This window comes from Equus quagga, unplaced genomic scaffold, assembly GCF_021613505.1.
Source record: "Equus quagga isolate Etosha38 unplaced genomic scaffold, UCLA_HA_Equagga_1.0 220_RagTag, whole genome shotgun sequence".
Lineage (NCBI taxonomy): Eukaryota > Metazoa > Chordata > Mammalia > Perissodactyla > Equidae > Equus > Equus quagga.
Window position 1 is genome coordinate 36,869 of NW_025799647.1, and position 20,632 is coordinate 57,500.

Here is a 20,632-nt window from a genome sequence, read left to right on the forward strand (position 1 = left end):
GCTTGATATGAACTTAGATTCTATTGAGAAGGAGAGTGAAGATAAATAAGTAAACATATAGATGAACAAGATAATTTGAGATGTAGTGATAAATTCTACAGTAAAGAAGAAAGGCCTAATGTTCAGTATTTAGTGGTTAGGAATGCCTCACTAAGGAGACAACATTTTACTTGAGATGTGAACAAGAAGTCAGGCATGTGAAGGTCTGGTAGCAGATGACCCAGTGATGCTTTGGCTGAAAGCAAGAACATGTAGAGAGTAGACCAGTGTGGCTGCAAAATTGGGGGGGGGGGGGGGGGGGGGGGGAGAATGGGGGAGGGTTGCAGAGGATTGGGATAGTAGGAAGAGGGAGAGACTGTGGTAGTAGATGAGCTAAAGAGCTAAAAAGGGACCAGATCATATAGGCCCTATAGGCATCATTAAGACTTTGGCTTTTCTTGTGAAATGGATAGCTATTGAAGGGTTTTGAGCAGGGACATAACATAATCCAATTTACACTTTTATAGCAAGAAAATGTTAGAAAGAAACATAAAGGTCAGGAAAGCCAGATCATGAATTACTGTGTGCCCTACTAAGAAATTTGGCTTTTACCTGGAGGCTAAGAGAAGACACTGATGGATTTTAAACAGGAGAGTAATAGCATAAAATTTGGATTCTAGAAAAGATAACCTGGGAACATGTGGAGGATGAATTTAAGGTGTATGAGACTATAGTCAAAGAAACCATTTAAGAGGTTCCTAAAACAATGCAGATAAGATTTCAAGGATATTAACTAAAGAAATTAATTTAAAAACAGAGAGGAAGAAATAGTTTCGATACTTAAGCACTAGGACTTACTGATTGATTGACGGAGGGAAGGCGGAAGGAAGGAAATTAGAGAGAGAGAGAGTCTGGGCTATCTCCCTGGTTTTGTGCTTAAGTTGCTGGGTGTATAGAGACATGATTCACCTAAACAGAGAATAAAGTAATAGGAACAGATATTTTTTCTGAACGTCTTAACTGTAGGGACTATGAGACTAGTCAAAAGTTTCTTAGACAAATTTATCTCAAGCGCATGTCAAATTTTATTAACTTCTTAACAAACAATTCAGTTAGGTGACTAAAAAAAGAAAAGTGGACCAATTCAGAGACATTATGAAGGATTATATAGGAGAGAAACAGAATACTTACGTAGGCAGCTAACCGTTTTTTTAAAATAAAAAAGATTGAAGATTCATTTCATAAGGTCATAAAAAGATCATGTCCATATCAATTGTTACAAAAGAAGTCTGTGGAAGGATGACTTAAGACGTCAGGCAGGCAAACTCTCTCCAAAAGGAAAAAATAGCACATTTAAGAAGCTATGATAATACATCTGGGTCTGATATTGGAATAACAAGGTTACAACCCAGGAAAATTTTTTGTAAGGTCCTGGGAGCCAACTCTTCCAAACGTAAATAACCAAGGAAGTTAGTGCCCCATCTCCCTGTCACCACAGGAGTTACCCTAGGTGCCTTGCTCCAAGCTTCAAGCACGCGCTTGTTGTGGAGATGGACAAGTTTTATTTTCCCTTGAGATAAGGCAATTAACTAACACAGATGGCCACACCCAGGGTGACCTACCAAAGCAAACGGTGTTAAGTCCTCTTACACAAGAACATGCATGTAACCGATGTTATCTGCCCGGCTATGTAAAAAGGTGAGATTTCTGTATCTTTGCAATCTCATTAGCGGATTGCCTGTGACGCCCATCCCACTCTGGTTTAATGCTTACTGAATAATACAATTCTCTTTTTTTTTTCCTTTTCTACATTTGTGGAGATTTTCTGAGAAGGCAGATTTTATTTTCAATTTTTCCTCTACAATATCATTTATCTCTCTTACCTTTACTATCCCCCACCCCCAACCCCTCCCCCAATGGTAAATTAGAATGGTAACTTCCCGCTAGCTCATCTCACACGTTGCTTTGAGGAGCGAGTAAGATAAAGCAGCACGTCGGCGTCCAGAACCACAACTCCCAGCATTCCTGGCGCGTCCAGCGCTCCCGACTTCCTCTTCCGGTCCGGGGTCTGCTGAAACCGAAAGTGTTGTGCGTTGGGCGCCCGCGCGGAGGTTGGTTCACCTCTACCTGTGTGAGTCGTAGTTGACCCTGGGAAGCAGACAAGCTGTAAAACATGAACGGAAGGGTGGATTATTTGGTCACCGAGGAAGAGATAAATCTTACCCGAGGACCCTCAGGTATGTGCGGAACAGGTCACCTCTGGGAGTAGGGTACTGGAGGGTGTAATTGCAGAGCAGGCGCTTCTGGTGCTGAGCCAGATTCTTTTGGACTCCGAGCAGGCAGGCCGCAATCTCGTGGTTTCCTGCAACGCTTGTGAGCACGTAGAAGGATATGTTGGCATCCATCGTTAGCCAGACACGGATCATCGGAGGGATCCACCTCGTTTTGCAGTCGATCACCACATGTATTTGTAGTTAGGAAGGGTTTCTTTGTGCTACTGTTACTAGAAAATCCTGGACAAAAGCCTGCTTTTTACCTAGAGTACCGTGAACACCCCACCCCTCCTTCCACTGCCTGCTCTATCCGTGTTCCTGTGAGAGACATTAGTAAAAGTGGGGGCATAAGTGGTGTGAACTGTAAACGCATAGGGAGCATGAATGGTGTGAACTGTAAATGCATAGCCGTTTTCTTGCTGCTGTACCCACCTTCCTTCCTTTCATTTCTGGGAAGTTCATTTAGCGTGTCAACTAGAATGTTAAAGCAGAAAGAGAACTTAGAGATCTATTACAGGAGTTCCCCAATCTGGGTCTGCCTAAAAATTACCCGGGGTTTTTTGGTTTTGCTTTTAAAAAGTTAGTTCCTAGGTCCCATCTCTAGGAATTTGGATTCAATGCAGGGTTTTTGTTTGGTTTGTTTGTTTATTTCTTTTTTAAGCAAGTGCATCCCGTGATCCTGATACCGCCAAATCCTCACTTACCCCTCGGTCCTCTTCCCCACTGACGCTTTTCTGTCGACTGGGGTCTTTAACATTGCTGCATGCTGCCTGCTTTGGATTTTGTCGCCTTTTCTTTACAGCTGTCTAGTGTATCGATGAAGACCTTTAGCTTTGGGATTATGTAGGTCCGAGCCTGGTACCTAATCTCTCACTAGTTCTTTGATATTTATTGGCTGACTGACTTTACTGATGTTAGCCTTAGTTTCTCATCGTAAAATGTGCATGATGATAGAATACATTTCATAGAATCCTGAGAATGAAATGAATGAACCTATGTAAAACATTTAGAACATTGCCTGATATGGTAAGTACTCTGTATGTGTTTGCTGCTTTGTTGTTACTGTAAATAGCTGAATGGCTAGATTAACATGGTAAATCCTGCTAAATATTGTTATTCCAAGAGTCTCCAATAAGTCATCAAGTACTGTGAGCTCTCTACTCTGTAAGCCTTCCATTCCTTTCTGTTCCCATCACCACTGCCTAGAACAGTCCGTCGTCTTTTCTCATCTGGAATTTTGCAATAGCTTGACCACCGCTCATGGATTATTCTTCATAAAATATGGCTTTCAGAATCATCTATACTTTTTGTCTTCTTGCGTGTTATAAAACACTGGAAGCCAACTTTATTTATGAGACTATAATTCATTGCTAATCTGCATAGTTTAGTGTCACGCTCCATATAAGCTCCTAAACTTTTGTCAAAAGCTCATTCAGTATGCCCAAGTCTCTTCGATTCTCTCTTTCTATTTTATGTAGATTTTTCCTTCTCTCACTCTTAATATTTATTGAATTTTGAGGCTAACGTGGAAAATTATTGTTAAAGCAAAATCTGTTTTTCTGTACTTTTCATTCCTGAGTACTTGTTCTTCTCAGGGGCAATTAAAACAACGGTAGTTCCTTTCCTGATGCCCGGCAAGTATTTAAAGGCATCTAATTGTTCTTCTCGTCTTGTCTCTTCCTTCTATAGCTTTAATCTCGCTAGTTATTACATTAACTCTCTTGTGATATGGTTTGAGGTTTGATTCTTGTCCCCTTGCTTAAGAATTTAATGTACTTTGACATTGTCCTTTTGCTGCAGCACCTGTAGTGTTTCCAGGATCTCCTGACAGAGCAGAGCAGAACTCTGATATTATCTTGCGCATTCTAGTCACTAAATACATTTAAAGTTCAGTATAATATCACTTCAGCTTTTTGAGTATTTGCATAATCTGTTGCTTAATGTTTGGCTCACCATTCACTAAAATTTCTGATGTTGTTGATCTTGCGGACGTGAAGTTCCTAGTGTTCTCATTTTTCTGAATCACTGGAGTTAGGACAAACTTCAAGGGACTGATGAAGAAGAATAATTATACCTAACTATTATGTTTCCCCCAAAAGTGGTTTAATTTCTGTGTTGTATGTGCATTTATTCCACATGAATGGATTTATTCACCAAGTGGCTTCTTTAATTTTCCTAAGCATTTTCCTGTCTTACTCATATAAGTTGATAAACTTAGAGTTTAGGAGAGTAGAACACAAATTTAGGATTGAACTTGGGTAAAAACAGTCATTAGAACTTTGGTTGGTTCAGTTAACAAGAAAAGGGTTCAAGTTTCTGTTTGTCACCTCCCAGAGCTAATGCCCTGATATGTGGGACTCCTAAGAAGTCGCAGGGTCTAATTCAGCTTTTCTTCAGTGTGTCATCATGAAGATACACAGGTAAGAAGCGGTTATCACCACTAGAAACTTCCAATAATTTTGGTCGTCCCATAGAGATCTTTCTTTGTATAGAAGAAACATGAAAAGCTTCCAGTTCTAAGTATGTATTTCTGTTTGTAGTCAGCATTGTCACTCTTTGTCTGTATACAGCTTCCTATGCAGGGACTTGCTAGTTTAATCAGGTAACCGCAAGAATGCATATACTTTTACTTTTTTGTGCCAGTGTTCTGTCAGAGGCAAGAGTCTTAGATATTTCCAGTTTGGGGGCCCGTTTTGCAAGGCAAATGAGCCTATTCTCTCTCATCTTGCTTACTGCAAGGGAAAAAATAAAATCTTGGGGAAATTATGACAATGAAGTGAGTATCTGGGGAGGCAGAAACAGACTTGGCATGTAGCTTGGCATCTCTCTTACGCCTACTTCCTCAACTGTGTAAGGAGAGGCTTAGGCTGGATGACTTTGGAGGTTTCTTCCACTTCCAAGAGTTCATGATTCTTTGGCCCGTTCTTTGTGTTATTTTATCATTCCTGCCATTTTGGACTGAAAGTGGGTGGTCTGAAGAATCATCAGAGGCAGTGGTCACAATCTCAAATGCCTTTAGGAGTTTGAAGAGTTCACCTTTTATCCTTTATGGGACAGTATTTATGTCTTTTCTTTCTGTGGGAGTCCAGCTTGATTGCAGTCTCTAAGCCTCCCACTTTTTCCTGTATCACATTGAGAGTTCTTGATTTTGGAAAGACTCAATTACTCTAAGAAGTATGACAAGAATCTAATCTAGCTTTTTTTCACTCTTAACCTGTAGGGATTGTCCAAAAAGACAACCCCAGTACACATTGGGTATTAGGATTAGGATTCCTTCTTCAGGACTGAGGCCTCAATGGGGTTCAGGAAGTTGCTCCTGGTATACTGTCTAAAAAGGGAAAAGAATCTGTGTTTTTCTACTTTCTTTAAAGCAGTTGCAGAGGATAATGGGTTGGTACAATGTTTTAATAATGAGTAATTAAGGAAGTATTATCTTTCTGGCACTGTGCTAGTTACTTTGTATACTACCTCCCGGTATGGTAGCCATGTCTAAGGAGTTGACTGCCAAGCTTTCACCTGACCTTTATTTTGTTATATCATGGCTTATTCCCAGAAGGATTTGAGACATCTTAAATGATTAAGACAATCTACAATGGAAAGTTTTTGATTTTTTACCTTTAACAACTTATTTTCTTTAACCCTAAAGATCCAAAATATTTCAGTATGTAATCAATTTCAGCAAGTAATCACTATCAAAAAAAAAAATTTTTTTTTTGACTTCTTGTTATGCCGTTTTATTTTTGGTTTTTTTGATCATCCCCCCCCCCCAAAATTATTATTTTTTTATTGAGGCTATGATAGTTTACAACATTGTCAAATTTCAGTTGTACATTATCATTTGTCAGTCACCATATAGGTGCATCTCTTCACCCTTTGTGCCCACCCACTGACCCCCCTTCTCCCTGGTAACCACTAAATAGTTCTCTTTGTCCATGTGTTTGTTTATTTTCCACGTATGAGTGAAATCATAAAGTGTTTGTCTTTCTCTATCTGGTTTATTTCACTTAACATAATACCCTCAAGGTCCATCCATGTTGTTGTGAATGGGACAATTTTGTCATTTTTTATGGCTTAGAAGTATTCCATTGTATATATATACTGTATCTCCTTTATCCAGTCATCAGTCAGTGGGCACTTGGGTTGCTTCCACATCTTGGCTATTCTGAATAATGCTGCAGTGAACATAGGGGTGCATAAGTCACTCTGTCTGGATTGTTGATTTCAGGTTCTTTGGCTAGACACCCAGTAGTGGGATAGCTGGGTCATATGGTATTTCTGTTTTTAGTCTTTTGAGAAATCTCCATACTGTTTTCCATAGTGGCTGCATCAGTTTGCATTCCACAATGGAAAGTTTTTACAGTTTGCTGTTGGTAGAGCTAAGGGCATATCAAAGTGAGAATCTAAAAACAAGAAACACCATTAAGTCCAAGCATTTAAGGCCCTACAGACCTGTCATGTGATTTGCATTTAACCCTGAGACTGTTGCTAACAGTTTTCTGATCTGTTCCATCATGTACTAAATAGATCTGACATTAAAGTGCTGTATCCTTGCCCTCTTTTCTCTTGATAAATGAAGCCTAGCCCTCATGGAATCTCTGTTCTAATGGAGACATGACATTCACATGTGAAAAGTTAAATCAGTGCAAAGGTGTAGATGGTTAGGTCTAGGATGAGCATGTATGTAGTGGGAGGGCAAAGAAAGTGTGGAGGAGAGTGTGTTAATCTGACCCTCTGCTGGGAGAGTTCAAAGACTGGAGGCATGATAAGGGCCAGACTGATCAATTACAAGAAGGTGGAACTTATGTTGGTCTTATGGACAGGCTTTAGGCTAATACTAGGAACAGGGACAGGTATGACCTAAGCAGTAATAGAGAAAAGAAAAATAAAGCATATTCTGAGGTCAGTGAGTAAACCAGCCTGGATAAAGGAAGCGTCATTTAGGAGAGTTAAGGGAGATGAGGTTGCTGAGGTAGGTAGAGACTGGGTTATGAAAAGTTCTCAATGCCAGTGTGGAAACTTAACCTTTCTCTAAGGTTCCCTCTTGATTCCTTCCACTTCCTATGCGTTGGTTAAGACTCAATTCAAGAGTCACCTCCTCCAGGTGACTTACCTAGGCTTCCTTACCTAGGCTAGATGCCCCCTTATTATAAATATCATACTCCACTTACTGAGTGCCTGTCATGATTTCTCAAACTAAGCACTTTATTTCATCTATTCCCAAGCAGGAACAGATGAAATGGTTATTGTACATTTTTCAAATGAGAAAACCTTGACTCTTATGTCACACAACTCTTGTAAGTGGCAGAGTTAAGAATTGGATCCAACTCTGTGTGACTTAAAAATTGAGGTTCTGAACCATCATACAAAGTTTTTTTCCTCCTTGTGCTCCCACAGGGCTCTCTGCATGCCCTAGCTTACTGTTTTTTTCTACGTTTGGTTCCTTACTTGTGTCTCTTCCTCCCTCTACTTCACTCTGAGCTCTTCTGATTCAAAGGATATGTGTTTCATCTCTTGTTTCCTGGTGCATGACACAAAGTGGTCAGTACAAGTTGATGAAATGACTTAGGCAGGCTGATGAATATCAGAAAAATATGATAGAATGTTAAGAGAACTAGTACCATGGTCTGTTTCAGCTTTCAAAAAGTGATTAACAAGGTTCTCCACTAAATACAATTTAAGAGAGAAGGAATGAATTTGGACATAATGTGTTATAATGGGTAGGAAACTGACTAAGATACAAGAAACAAGGAGATGGAATAGATGGAAAACCACATAGAGCGAGAAGAATATATGGTACCAGTCTCTGAAGATTGCTTCAAGGATCTGTCTTAAAGATTTTTTTCAAGACAGTTCTTAATAACTGTAAAGTAAAATGTCTAGGAGTTACTTTGGAGAAGTAGAAAGGCAAGTTGATAGATGCTCAACTGTAGAAACATTTTGTAAAGCCATTTGACTAGGCAGCCAAGTAGCCAGTGACTGTATTTGAATAAATATGAAATTATTTATTGAGGAGAAAATCTATACTTAGATGATAGAATCAAAAGAAACTCTTGGTTTCAGGAGACTCAGAAACAAAGGGAAACTGTTTGTAGAAATATCATTTAGTGTTTACTGTGTGCCTACACTATGATTAGGAATCATGGATACTAGAATAAAGAATAAGAAATGATCCCTATTTTTAAGAATTTTGCAGTTCAGTAGGAGGATAATTATGAAAGGCATGTGCTAAAGTACCCTCAAGATGTACAATAACCAAAGAGCTATGGACCATCATAAGATATGTTCTGTTGCTTGTGAAGTCAGACTCAATGGACCATTTCAGATAAAAGACCCAGTGATTAAGAGCCAGAATGCCTGAGTTCCTAGCTGTGTGACCTTGGGCAAGTTACCTCACTTGTAGGCCTCAATTTCCTTAGCTATAAAGTGAGAGTATTAAGAGGACCTACTCATAGAGTTGTTGTGAGAATTAAATGCATTTGTTTTTTGTTTGTTTTGCAAATAATTTTATGGTGTTGACTCTGTACCAGGTACTGTTCTAAGCAATTTACCAAAAGATAACTTATTTAGGGGCCGGCCTAGTGGTGCAGTGGTTAAGTTTGCACGTTCTGCTTCGGTGGCCTGTGGTTTGCTGGTTTGGATCCCAGGTGTGGACCTACCCACCACTTGTCAAGCCATGCTGTGGCAGGCATCCCGCATATAAAGTAGAGGAAGATGGGCATAGATGTTAGCTCAGGGCCAGTCTTCCTCAGCAAAAAAGAGGAGGATTGGCGGGGGATGTTAGCTCGGGGCTAATCTTCCTCAAAAAAAAAAGATAACTTATTTAATTCATTTAAAGTGCTTAAATGGTGCCTGTTATTACTGCTGCTATGCAGAGAATAGCTTTAGTGGGGCAAGGGTTGAGTCATCTAAGAAAAGCAGGGTAACCTGTGTCATGGGAATTTTAAGGATGTTGGGTTTCCTCTTTTATATTTTCCTTCTTTTCTTTTGTGCCTTCTTTTTCGAGTTATGAAAAAGCCTCCCTAGAGGCTCACAGAGACATTTTTAACCTTACTAGATTTCCCCAGGCCTAGAGATATTAGGAATTTCTGGCTTAGGTGTTATTTCCAAAGGCATTAATAGTCACTTGACACCAACTGAATTCTGTATATGTACTAGGTACTATATGGGCACAGGAGACATAAAACAAATAAAAGCCCTATCTGTGCATGGATGTTTATAGCAGCTTTATTCATAATTGAACTAATTATTGCAGTGGGATAAAGAGGTAATTAAACAAGTCATTTCAGTGAAGTATGTTTCCAGGCAAAGGGAGGAAGACATCAAAGGCATGGAGATATGGAACAGCTGTGTGTGGAAGGGTGAAAAGCAGGGAGGTAGGACTTATTAAATTTTTTAAATTAAGACTATTTATTTAGAGCAGTTTTAGTTTCACAGCAAAATTGAGAGGAAGGGACAGAGATTTCCCATATGCACCTCATCCCCACATATGCATAGCCTTCCCCGTTATCACCATCCCCTACCAGAGTGCTGCATTTGTTACAGTTGATGAACCTACACATTGAATCACCCAAAGTCCATAGTTTACATTAGTTCACTCTTGGTGTTGTACATTCTATGGGAATGGACAAATGTATAATGACATGTATCTACCATTATGGTATCATACAGAGTATTTTCACTACCCTAGGTTCTCTGTGCTCTGCCTAAACATCCCTCCCTATCCGCCAACCCTAGTAACTACTGAGCTTTTTACTGTCTCCATAGTTTTGCCTTTTCCAGAATGTCATATAGTTGGAATCATATAGTACGTAGCCTTTCCAGATTGCCTTCTTTCACTTAGTAATGTGCATTTAAGATTCCTCCACATCCTTTCATAGCTTGATAGATCCTTTCTTTTTAGTACTGAATAATATTCCATTCTCTGGACATACTACAGTTTATTTATTCATTTACCTACTGAAGGACATCTTGGCCACTACTGTGTTTTGGCAGTTATGGATAAAGCTGCTATAAATAGGTGTGCACAGATTTTTGTGTGGACTTAAATTTTCAATTCCTTTGGGTAATTAGCAAGGAATGTGATTGCCAGATCATATGGTAAGAGCATGTTTAGTTTTGTAAGGAAATGCCAAACTGTGTTCCAACATGGCTGTACCGTTTTGCATTCCCACCAGCAATGACTGAGAGTTCCTGTTGCTCCACAGCCTCGTCAGCATTTGGTGTTGTCAGTGTTCTAGATCTAATAGGTTTGTGGTGGTGTCCCATTGTTCTTTTAATTTGCAGTTCCCTGATGACATATGACATGGAGCATCTTTTCATGTGCTTATTTGATATCTGCTTTGGTGAAGGCGATTATTAAATTTTGTTGTTACTCTATAGTGCAAAGTAGGGAGTGTCCAAAATGGCTAGATAGGTAGATTATGGGGATTTTAAGTTTAAACTTTGTCTTCTAGGTCAGCATTTTCTAGTTTTTTGTTTGTTTGTTTTACTCTAAACTCCCAGTCACATTAACTTTTAATCTTTTTTTAAAAAAAGATTGGCACCTGAGCTAACAACTGTTGCCAATCTTTTTTTTCCCTTCTTCTCCTCCCCAAAGTCCCCCAGTACATAGTTGTATATTCTAATTGTGCCTCTGGTTGTGCTTTGTGGGATGCCACCTCAGCGTGGCCTGATGAGCAGTGCCGTGTCCGCACCAGGATCTGAACTGGCAAAACCCTGGGCCGCCAAAGTGGAGTGTGCGAACTTAACCGCTGAGCCATGGGGCTGGCCCCAACATTTAGTCTTGAGTCTATGCTTAGGATTAAAAAAATTGTTTTATCATATTTGCATAGAAAAGGTACTTTGTAAGAAGTAGGGTAACCAAATTTTCTTGCCTAATTACCACCAAATAATTGGTGCTTCAAGTAACTTTCTTTTTTTTGGCTAATCATAAAAGTCAATTATAGATGCTTAGAATGCTTGCATTTTTGCACTTAAGAATTGCCAGGTTTGTTTTTTAATCAACTTTATTGTGGTATGATTGACATCCAATAAAGTGCATCCATTTTAAGTAAAGTTCTAAGAAGTTGACAAATATACATTTCTGTAATTATGATTTATCACTTCAGAAAATTCTCTCTGTATAGGCCTACAGTCAACCCTACGCTCCAGGCGACCACTGATCTTATTTCTAACACTGTAGATTAGTTTTCCCTGTTATAGAATGTCATAGAAATGGAGTCATATAGTATGTATTAGGCTTCTTTCACTCATCTGTGCTTTTCTTTTTTGTCTCTGAGTAGTGTTTCATTGTATAAATATACCACAGTGTGATAATCCATTCACCTATTAATGGATATTTGGATTTTTTCTAGGTTTTGACTATTATAAATAAAGCTGCTATGAGTATTCATATACAGGTCTTTGTGTGGACATGTTTATGTTTATCTTGGTTAAATACCTAATAACTAGGAGTGGGTTTTATGCTAAGTTTTATGATAAATGTATGTTTAGGTTTAAAAGAAACTGCCAAACTGTTTTCCGAAGTATTTATTCCAGTTTACACTTCTACCGTAATGTAGGACAGTCCCAGTTGTTTCACTTTCTTGCCAATGTTTGATGTTGTCATTCTTTTTTACTTTAGCCATTTTGGGGTTGTAGAGTGGAACTGTGGTTTTTATTTGCATTTCCCTGGTAACTAATGATGAGCATATTTTTATGTGTTTATTGGCCATTCGTATATATTCTGAAGTATCTGTTCATGTAATTTGCCCATTTTTTCTGGGTTGTTTTCTTATTATTGGATTCTAAGAGTTCTTTATATATTCTGGACAGAAGTCCTTTTTCATGTATATGTGTTGCAGATATTCTGGTCTGGCTTGCCTTTCCTTTTTGAGGGGTAGGGTGCGTGTTTTGAAGAGTAGAAGGCTTTAAGTTTTATGAAGACCACTTTGTCAGTTTTTTTTTTTATGGTTGGTGCTGTTTGGTCATGAAGTCTTAACTACCCCAAGGGAAAGAAGATTTTCTTCTGTTTTCTAATAGAAACTTAATATATTTGCTTTTATGTTTAGTTCTATGATCCATTTCAAACTAATAGATGTTTTGAGTATTGAAGTTCAATTTTATCTCTATCTCATATAGATATCTAGTCCAAACACTGTTTGTTGAAAACGTTATCCTTTCCCCATTGGAATACATTATTACCTATATCAAACATCAGTTGGTTGTTTATATGTGAACCCATTATTGATCTCTGTTTGGCTCTGTTGGCCTGTCTTTCTCTATACAAATACCACGGTGTTGATAAATGTAGCTTTGTAATAAACCTTGAAATAAAGTAGTGTGAGTCTTCCAATTTTGTTCTTTTTTGAAATATTTTAACTATTCTAGAATAGAACTTTAAGAATGTAAATTCCCATGTAATTTTAAAATCAGCTTGTCAATTCCTGCAAACACATCTGCTGGGATTACCTTGAAACTATCCGTGTCAATTTAGAGAGAATTACTGTCTTAAAAATACTAAGGCTTCCAGTCCATGACATGGTATAGCTTCATTTATTTAGTTTTTAATTGAATTCTCCCAGTTATGTCATATAGTTTTTAGTATAGAGGTCTTCAACATTGTTCAGGAAATTTGTTCCTTAGTGCTTATGGTTCATTGATTTAAATGGTATTTTTTTTCTACTTTTTTTTTTTTTTGAGGATGATTAGCTCTGAGCTAACATTTGCCACCAATCTTCCTCTTTTTGCTGAGGAAGATTGGCCCTGAGCTCACATCTGTGCCCATCTTCCTATATTTTATATCAGGCCTCCCACAGCATAGCTTGATAAGCAGTGCATGTGTCTGCACCTGGGTTCCAAACCGGTGAACCCTGGGCTGCTGAAGAATAGCATGCGAACTTAACCGCTGTTTCACTGGGCCAGCTCCTAAATAGTATTATTTTAAAATTTCATTTTACAATTGATTTTTGGATATTGACTTTGTATCCTGTAACCTTGATAATTTCAGTTATTGATTTTAGTAGTTTGTGTATTTTTTGTTTTTAGACTCATTCACATTACCTATATAGACCATCAGGTTACCTTTGAACAGAGATAATTTTCTTTCTTTCTAATCTTTGTCTTTTATTTCTTTTTCTTTTTGACCTGACTAGGACCTCCAGTACAATACTGAATAGTAGTGGAGAGAGTAGACATCCTTTCCTTATACCTAGTTTTAGGGGTGTTATCTGTTTGTAGATCCTTTAATCAGACTGACAGAATTTTTATCATGAAAAGGTATTGAATTTTGCCACCTGCCTTTTCTGCATGTACTGAGATAATCATACAATTTTTTCCTTATTTTATTAATTGCTGAATTTGTTCATTTTACTGACCAATGTTAAAACAACCTTACATTCCTTAGAGAAACCCCATATTCATCCTTTTTATATATTGCTGGATTCAATTAGCTAATAATTTCTTGAGGATTTTTGAGCCTGTGTTCTTGAGGAATATTTTGTTGTACTTTATTTTTCATGTTTTGGTATGAAGATTATAGTGTCCTCATAAAATGGGTTGAGAAACATTTTGTGAAATTACTGAACTGTATTGTGGAATTTTTTGCATAAGGTTAGAATTATTTCTTCCTTAAATGTTTCCCACAATATGCCAGTGAAACAATCTAGGCCCAAAGTTGTCTCTATGGGAACGTTTTTGATTGTGAATTCAATATCTTTAATACACTTGGAGATATTTTTAATAGAAATGGGGATATTCAGATATCCTGTTTCTTCTTGAGTCAATTTTGATAACTTCTGATGTTTTGAAAGAATTTTTTTGTTTTCATTCATTTTCATTCTGAAATACCATAATTATTCATAATATTCTCATTTTAATATCTTTAGGATGTGCAGTGATGATCCATTTTGTATTCTGATATTGGTAATTTGTAAATTCCGCTTTTCTGGATTAGTGTTGCTATCAGTTTGCCAACTTTATTAATCCTTTCAAAGAGCCATCTTTGGGCTCTGTTAAACTTTTTTCTATTTTATTGATTCTGCTGTTATTGTACGATTTTTCTTCCTTCTACCTCCTTTAAGTTTAATTTACTCTTCTTTTTCTAGCTTCTTAAGATAGAAATTTGTATCATTGATATTATACTTTTTTATTCCTTTTCTGTTGTGAGCATTTAAAGCTACAAATTTCCCTCTAAACATTGCTTTGGCTGCATTCATACAGTTTTTAATATGTTGTGATTTCATTGTCATTCAACTAAAATGTTTTCTATTTTCCCTTATAATTTCCTCTTTAACTCATGGGTTGTTTTCCAAACATTTAGCGATTTTTTACATATCTTATTGTTATGGACTGAATGTTTGTGTCCCCCCCCCCCCAAATTCGAATTTTGAAGCCCTAACACCTAACGTGACTATATTTGGAAATAGGGCCTTTATGGAAGTAATTAAGGTTAAATGAAGTTGTAAGGGTGGGGCCCTGATTCTATAGAATTAGTGTCTAACGTGACTGTATTTGGAAATAGGGCCTTTACGGAAGTAATTAAGGTTAAATGAAGTTGCAAGGGTGGGGCCCTGATCCTATAGAATTAGTGTCTAACGTGACTATATTTGGAAATAGGGCCTTTATGGAAGTAATTAAGGTTGAATGAAGTTATAAGGGTGGGGCCCTGATCCTATAGAATTAGTGTCCTTATAGAAAGAGAGCCAGAGATCTCTCTCTGTCTCTGCACATACACAAAGAAGTCATATAAACACACAGATCGTCACCACCTACAAATCAAGAGAAGAGGCCTCAAAATGAAATCTATCCTGTTGGTACCTGGATCTTGGACTTGCCAAGCCTCCAGAAGAGAATTTCTCTTGATTAAGCCACACAGTCTGTGGTATTGTGTTGTGGCAACCTGAGAAGACTGATACAATTATTTATCTGATTTCTAAATCACTTTATCTTTTGAAACTTACTGAATTTATTTTATAATCCAGCCTACGGTCAATCTTTGTGAACATTACCTGTGCAATAGAAAAGAATGTTTATTCTACAGTTGTTGAGTGTGGTGTTCTGTGAAGGTAAATTAGGTCAAGCTGGTTCTTAGTGTTGTTCAAGTTCTATATTTTTACTGATTTTTCTCTTGTTTTGTCAGTAATTCTATCATTTACGGAGAGAGAAGTGCTGAAATCTATAACTATTATTTTTGATTTGCCTTTTTCTCATTTTGATTTTTCTTCATTGGTATTTAAGTTCTGTTATTGGATGCATTTATATTTAGTGTTTTAATGTTGATGAATTGACTCCTTTTTTGTTAGGAAATGTCTCTTTTCATCCCTTGTAATATTCCTTATTCTGAAGTCTACTTTTTATGATAGTAATAAAGCCAATCCAGCTGCTTAGTATATCTATGTCCATCTTTTTAATTTTACCTTGTTTTTACCCATGTATTTATGGTTTCTGATTGTATTTATTTCTTCATATAGATCCAAGTTTCCATTCAATATTATTTTTCTTTTGCCTGAAGAGTTTCCTTTAGCATTTATCATAGTGTAGATCTGCTTGCAACAAATTCTCCCATCTTTTGTTTTACTGAAAAAGTGTTTATTTTGCTTTACTTTTTGAAGGATATATTCACTGGATATAGAATTCTAAGTTGACTTGTATTTTTCTTTTAGCATTTTAAAGATGACATTTCATTGACTTGTGGCTTGCATATTTCTGAAGAGAAGGCTATTGTTCTTATCTTTATTCCTTTGTACATAATGTGTCTTTTTTTCCTCTGACTACCTTTAAGATTTTCTCTTTGTACTTGATTTTGAGCAATGTGATTATGATATGCCTTGCTGTTTTTTTCTTTTGTGTTTATCCTTATTGGAGTTTGTTGAACTTCTTGGGTCTGTTTGTTTATATTTTTCATCAAATTTGAGCCACTCATTTCTTCCACTATTTTTTGTTTCCCTTTTTCCTCTCCTTCTTGAACTCCAGTTACATATATATTAAACCACATGTGACTGTGGTTTCTCTACCATGTCTTCAGGTTCACTGATCTTTTCTCTTGTGGTATCAAATTGGCTATTAATCACATCTAGTGTATTTTTCCTTTCAGATATTTTAGTTTTCAAACCTATAAGTTTCATTTTAAAAAAAAATCTTACATTTTCACACATAGATCAATGGAACAAAATAGAGAGCCCAAAAGTAAACCCACACAAATATGGTTAATTAATTTATGACAAAGGAGCTCAGATTATACAATGAGGAAAGCTTAGTCTCTTCAATAAGTGGTGTTGGGGAAACTTGACAACCACCTGCAAAAAAATGAAACTGGACCACTGTTTACAACGTACACAAAAATCAACTCAAAATGGGTTAAAGACTTGAAAAACGTCTTCCATTTTCTCATTATGTTTGACTTCCTTTAATTATTTCTGCATAGTTATAATAGACTTTTATACATCGTTGCCTGCTAGTTTCATCCTCTGTTATTTCTGGTTCTGTTTCTATTGATCAATTTTTCTTTTCATTATGAGTCATGTTTCCTTCTTTAGCATGTTAGTAATTTTTAATTAGATTCTAGATGTTGTGAATATTTCATTGTTGAGTGTCTGCATTTTGTTTTCTTACATTAACATTGTTAATGTTAGATTATTGAACTTTATTTTGGCAGGCAGTTAAGTAACTTGCAGGTCAGTTTGACCTCTTTAAGGCCTCTTTGTAAACTTTTCTATGGTGGTTCTAAAGTAGCATTCACTTCAGGGATAGTTCAGCCCTACAATGAAGTATATTCTAAGTGAGTTTCCACTGAATTTCCAAGTGAATCACTGAGGAGTTCCACTCTGTCTGGTCAGAACTTGAAGGTCTCCCTGCCTTGTATGAGCTCTTAAGAGTTATTCAGCATACAACTTCTTAGTTTTTGTTTGTCCAGCCTTGTGGAGTTTCACTCAACATATGCATGGCCTAGTACCCGGTAAGGACTTATGCAGACATTTGGAGGTCTTTTTTTTTTTTCTTCTAAAGATTGGCACCTGGGCTAACAACTGTTGCCAATCTTCCTTTTTTTTTTTTTTTCCTGCTTTATCTCCCCAAACCACCCGGTACACAGTTGTATATCTTACTTCCAGGTCCTTCTGGTGGTGGGATGTGGGATGGTGCCTCAACGTGGCCTGACGAGCGGTGCCATGTCCGCGCCCAGGATCCGAACCCTGGGCCACCGCAGCAGAGTGCGCTAATTTAACCACTTGGCTACGGAGCCGGCTCCTGGAGGTCTTTTTTTTCTAACTCCCTCCTTTCCAGAAATTTGCCCTGCAGCTTTCAGCAACTTCACCCTCCCCAACCACTGATCTCTATTTTATCTCCTCGGTGAAGCTGCTAGGTTCTGCTTAGGTCCCGCTCCCTGTGGTCATGATCCAGAAATTGCCTCCACACAGAAAGCTAGGGTGATCATAGAGCTACATTGTTTTAACTTAGCAGCATATTGAGAGGATTATATCCCATGATAAAGTAGGATTTATTCCAAGAATACGAAGATGGTTAAATATAAGAAAATCAATCAGTGTAATACAATACATTAATAAAGTGAAGGAAAAAACCCACATGATCATCTCAACAGATACAGAAAAAGCATTTGAGGAAATTCAATACCTTCCCATGTTAAAAACACTCAACAAACTAGGAATAGATGGAAACCACCTCAACATGATAAAGGCCATATATGAAGAATTCACAGCTAACATCATACTCAGTGATGTAAGAATGAAAGCTTTTCTTCCAAGATCAGGAGCTAATCAAGGGTGCCTGCTTTCACCACTTCTATGCAACATGATATTAGAAGTTCTAGCCAGAACAGTTAAGCAAGAAAGAAATAAAAAGTGTACAAATTGGAAAGGAAAAAGTAAAATTGTCTCTATTCACAGATTATATGATCTTATGTGTAGAAAACTAAAGATTCCACACAAAAATCTGTTAGAATTATAACAAATTAAGCAACGTTTCAGGATACAAAATCAATTAAATTTCTATATATTAACAGTGTACAATCTGAAAAGGAAATTAAGCAAACAACTCCATTTACAATAGCATCAAAAAGAATAAAATACTTAGAAAGAAATTTAACCAAGGAGGCAATAACTTGTACATTGAAAACTACGAAATTTGGCTGAAGGAAATTAAAGACATGAATAAGTGGGACTACAACCCACATTCATGGATTGGAAGATTTAATATTGTTAAGCAATCTACAGACTCAACGTAATCTCTATCAAAATCTCATCAGCCTTTTTGCAGTAAGAGAAAACCTCATCCTAAAATTCATATGAAATCTCAAAGGACTCCCTAATAGTCAGAGAAATCTTGAAAAGAAGGAAGGAAATTGGGGACTCACAACTTACTGGTTTCAAAACTTTCTAAAGGCTACAGTATTCAAACAGTGTAGTACTGACATAAGGATGGATATATAGAGCAATGGAATAGAATAGAGATCCCAGAAATAAACCCTCTCATATATGGTCAAATCACTTTTGAAAGGGTGCCAAGACTATTCAGTAGGGGGAAAGACAGTCTTTTGAACAAATGGTGTTGGGAAAACTAGATATCCACATGCGTAAGAATGAAGTTGGGTCCTTGCCCTACACAATATACAGAAATTAACTAACAATGCATCAAACGCCTAAATGTAAGAGCTAAAACTATAAAACTCTTAGAAAAAAAGATAGGGAAAAAAATGTTATGACATTAGGTTTGGTGATGATTTCTTGGATATGACACCAATTGCACAGGCAATAAAAGAAATAAATAAATTGAGTTTTACCAAAGATAAAATTTGTGCATCAAAAGACACTATAAAGAGAGTTAAAGATAACCCATAGAATGGGAGAAGATATTAGCAAGTCATATGTCTGATAATGGATTAATATCCAGAATATGTAAAGGACCCTTCAAGTCAACAAAAACCAAAACAAAAAATTCAGAAATAAGCAAAGGACTTGAATAGACATTTCTCCAAAGAAGATATGCAAATGGCCAATAAGCTCATGAAAAGGTGTTCAACATCACTAGCCTTAGGGAATTGCAGATCAAAACCACAGTGAGATACCACTTCACATCCTTTAGAATATTATCCAAAAAATCCGAAAAGTGAAAAAAATGAAAATAACAAAGTTGCTGAGGATATAGGGAAGTTGGAACCATGGGCATTGATTGTTAGAATGTAAAATGGTGTAGCTGCTGTGGAAAACAGTTGGACAGTTCTTCAGATTGTTAAACAGAATTACTGTGTGATCCAGCAATTCATTTCCTAGATATGTGCCTGAAAGAATTGAAAGCAGAGACTCAAACAGATACTTGTATACCAATGTTTATAGCAGCATTATTCACAATAGCCAAAATGTGGGAAAAAGCAAATGTCCAGATGACTAGATAAACAAAATCTGGTATATACATACAAGGGAATAGTATTCAGCCCTTAAAAGGGATGAAATTCTGATAACATGTTATGACATGGATGAACCTGGGAGACATTATACTAAGTGGGATAAGCAAGACACAAAAGAATAAATATTCTGTTGTTCCATTTATGTAAGGTATATAGAATAGGCAAACTAAGAGACAGAAAGTATAATAGAGGTTACCATGGCCTCGGGGGAGGGAGGAGTTATTGTTTATTGGATGTAGAATTTTTGTTTGGTATGATCAAAAAGTTCTGGAGGTGCTGGCCCGGTGGCGCAGTGGTTAAGTTCGCACGTTCTGCTTCAGGGGCCCGGGGTTTGCCAGTTCAGATCCCCGGTACGGACATGGCACAGCTTGGCAAGCCATGGTGTGGTAGGCGTCCACATATAAAGTAGAGGAAGATGGGCATGGATGTTAGCTCAGGGCCAGTCTTCCTCAGCAAAAAGAGGAGGATTGGCAGCAGATGTTAGCTCAGGGCTAATCTTCCTCAAAAAGTTCTGGAATGGATAGCTGTGATGGTTGCACAACATTGTGAATGTACTTAATGCCACTGAATTGTACACTGCAACGTGGTTAAAATGTTAAATTTTATTACATATATTTTACCACTAAATGAACAAACAGTGAGTTATGTGTGTAATAGAGTTTGATTTGATGTTATGTATATTTTACCACAAAATAATTAAGTAAATAGTGGGTTCTGTGTCTAATAGAGTTTGATTGATGTCCTGGGAAAATTAGTGAGATTGTCTTGGGATAGAAAAAGCCTGCAGGTAGATGGGGGGAAAATAAGGTGTTTGTCAGGCTGTTATTCATAACTCATCAAGTGGCTATCATCATTGGTGTTAATGGACCATTTTGTTTCATTTTAATTCTATCCAGCATTATTTCCAGACTAACAGGTTAACACTGGTCTTTTACTTTATAACCTTTAGATTTTATAGACAAGAATCTGAATGGCCTGAAAGTAA

At 37.1% G+C, this 20,632-nt stretch overlaps 1 protein-coding gene across 1 annotated transcript in view; it reads left to right on the forward strand.

Annotated features, from left to right (window-relative positions):
• Positions 1-2,045: 2,045 nt before the first annotated feature.
• The window catches only part of LOC124233750 (cytochrome c oxidase assembly protein COX16 homolog, mitochondrial-like), a 74,918-nt gene continuing 56,331 nt past the window's right edge, over positions 2,046-20,632 (forward strand). Inside the window, exon 1 of the mRNA XM_046650921.1 lies at positions 2,046-2,216. Coding sequence (XP_046506877.1) covers positions 2,153-2,216 — 64 coding nt within the window. The 5' untranslated portion in view covers positions 2,046-2,152. The remainder of the gene's footprint in view (positions 2,217-20,632) is intronic.